Here is a 2,356-nt window from a genome sequence, read left to right as displayed (position 1 = left end):
TGCTGTCAAAACCTAACATATATTTCATTATGACTGGTATGCTCACCGAATACACGGAATATTATTTAAACAGTATAGAGTCCAAACATCAAATATTAGCAAAATTGAGCAGAATCGTATCAGATAGAATGATAAACGTACTCAAAAAACTTTTTCTTCTTAGAATATGTTATTTACTTTGAATTGATTCTTCTACTCTGATTCTTTACTTTTTTATATATATATATATATCTAAACTACATTTGGAGAAAGTTACGATCTAATAAACAATTATGCCAAAATATTTGTATTTCGATACAATTCGACGTTAAAGACTGCATACCTTCTACATCTAAATCACTATGGTTTTATGCAGAAACATTGCCTAAATATTTATCGATTTTGTTACCATTGCAAGCGCGCATTGCAGTGACCTTCGCCTGCCTGCTTGCTGTGGAGTCAGTGGTGGGCTGCCTCGCGTTGGTTCCAGAGACTCTCACTTATTCCGGCGGCATGAGGGTCCCTTTGGCTGAAAGCGATCAAGGACGCTCCAGTTTTATTCTGAGGTCCTTACTGAGAAAGATGGAAGGTGATGAAGGTACGTGCCGTTCTAGCTGTTAATTGTTGTGATTTAAATGAATGTGATGACAATGGGAACCATATGGTAAGTATGTATATGGAGAAAGTGAAAATTTTATTAAAATTACTGGTTATGTCCGTGTTTAAACGTTTCCCCATGCTCTTCGCAGGAATAAAAAATAAATGAAATTCATTTACGATTACAATAATTATATATCGTCCACATACAGTACATTCATATCTGTGTAAACTATTATTTACATAAATGCAACATTTCAAGCTGTGAGGATATTTTTTTAAAACAAGTATAGTCTGTCTGAAGTGTCTGTCAGCCAATCAATCATTCATGCAATTAAACTGTATGTCATATAGTCGTCATTAAATGATACTATTCCGCAAAGTAGATGCAAGGTTTCTGTTAACCGGCAAGCGTCGGTCATCTAACAAAATTTAAAAAACTGAACGTAAAAAATAAAATTGTGCTGCCCAGCGTAAACCGGGCTATCAAGGTGGATTTGTACATCCAAGGTGCAAAGTTTGCTAAAGGATGAAATGTAAGTCTATATAAGCTGGTCTGGATAAGAGCATCAGCTGAACAAAGTTAACATGAAGCAGGTAAATACCTTGCACTTAATTGTAGATTCTGTTGAAAAGATATTTCCCTTCACATCATGCTAGAAAATTGAATTGAACCAGAATTGAATCGACTAAATAGAGATAAAAGATAACCCTTATAATATAATTTGTGAATAAGGTAAATACAGCACACCTTTCTATAAGGTACAATTACAAGAAATGGAACTATAGCCCTTGTCTGGGCTAGCATTATTGAGCAAATTGCTTGACTGTTAATCAAGAGAAAGCAACAATTTAACTTCAGTTTCTGCCTCCTCTATGACACACTTACGGCCCAATACTGCTGTGGTGAAATAAAATTGCATTGCCCCTCTCCAGTTAATTACAAGTGAATGAATACTTGATTCCAGACTCCCTACAACAAATACACTTTAGTTCTGTATTTAAGTTATTCTGTATTTTTTCTTACAGAAGACATCAACTCTCAGCCACCCTGGGCCTTTAAATGGCAGCTTCCAGGCAAGCATTATGCAGAAGACCCACAAAGCAGCAGTATTCAGGAGAGTGAACAATGGAAGAATTCAGGACAGCAAGAGAAGGAAATAGGTGCGTGTTTCACAAATCTCCAGAAAAGACAGCATCCTGGGGAACGAGAGGCTGAAAGGACCAGCTATGTGGTCCTGAAGGGGCAGCACCACCAGGGCAAGAATTTGGTGCTGAAAGAGTTAACACACAACAACTCTCCAACCGTGCACTCCAGTGATGTCTCAGCACATCTAGAGAACCTCTTCTTGGTGCGTACTAAAGCAAGCGGGGATGAGCTAGACTCTGGTGACCAACAGCACTTGGGGAAGCGTCAGCACCCCGGAAAATGATACAGGAATTATGCCAGCGTTATGGGGGAGCTTCACTAAAAGAGCAGGCGTTTGAGTTGATATCTTGTATGTAATCCCGCAATTTCCTTAAAGGAATATGAATGTTCCATTAGCTCCTCATGAATTGCAATAGTAAAAGATGTAGCTAAAAAGGCATCAACTAGCCTTGAAAGTGCCATTTAAACAGGGTTGTACAAATGTGGTATATCTCATCTTTACCATACCAATCAACACCAATTAATTTTATTCGGTAATTAAATTCAAAATTCTTTAACCAGCCAGAATGCATGTGGTCATATCTCTAACACAGCAAAGTATTTACCATACATAAAGCATACCAAAGATAA

At 37.5% G+C, this 2,356-nt stretch overlaps 1 protein-coding gene across 1 annotated transcript; it reads left to right on the top strand.

The window, feature by feature from the left end:
- Nucleotides 1-492: 492 nt before the first annotated feature.
- Nucleotides 493-2,009, top strand: LOC118778984 (pro-thyrotropin-releasing hormone-A-like). The gene is made up of 2 exons (XM_036530788.1): nucleotides 493-577; nucleotides 1,606-2,009. Exons 1-2 carry the CDS (start codon nucleotides 493-495, stop codon nucleotides 2,007-2,009), a joined length of 489 nt encoding a protein of 162 aa, XP_036386681.1.
- The last annotated feature ends 347 nt before the right edge of the window (nucleotides 2,010-2,356 follow it).

This window comes from Megalops cyprinoides, chromosome 6 (assembly GCF_013368585.1).
Source record: "Megalops cyprinoides isolate fMegCyp1 chromosome 6, fMegCyp1.pri, whole genome shotgun sequence".
NCBI lineage: Eukaryota > Metazoa > Chordata > Actinopteri > Elopiformes > Megalopidae > Megalops > Megalops cyprinoides.
The sequence above is the reverse complement of the archived record's forward strand: the minus strand, read 5'-3'. Positions and strand labels throughout refer to the sequence as shown.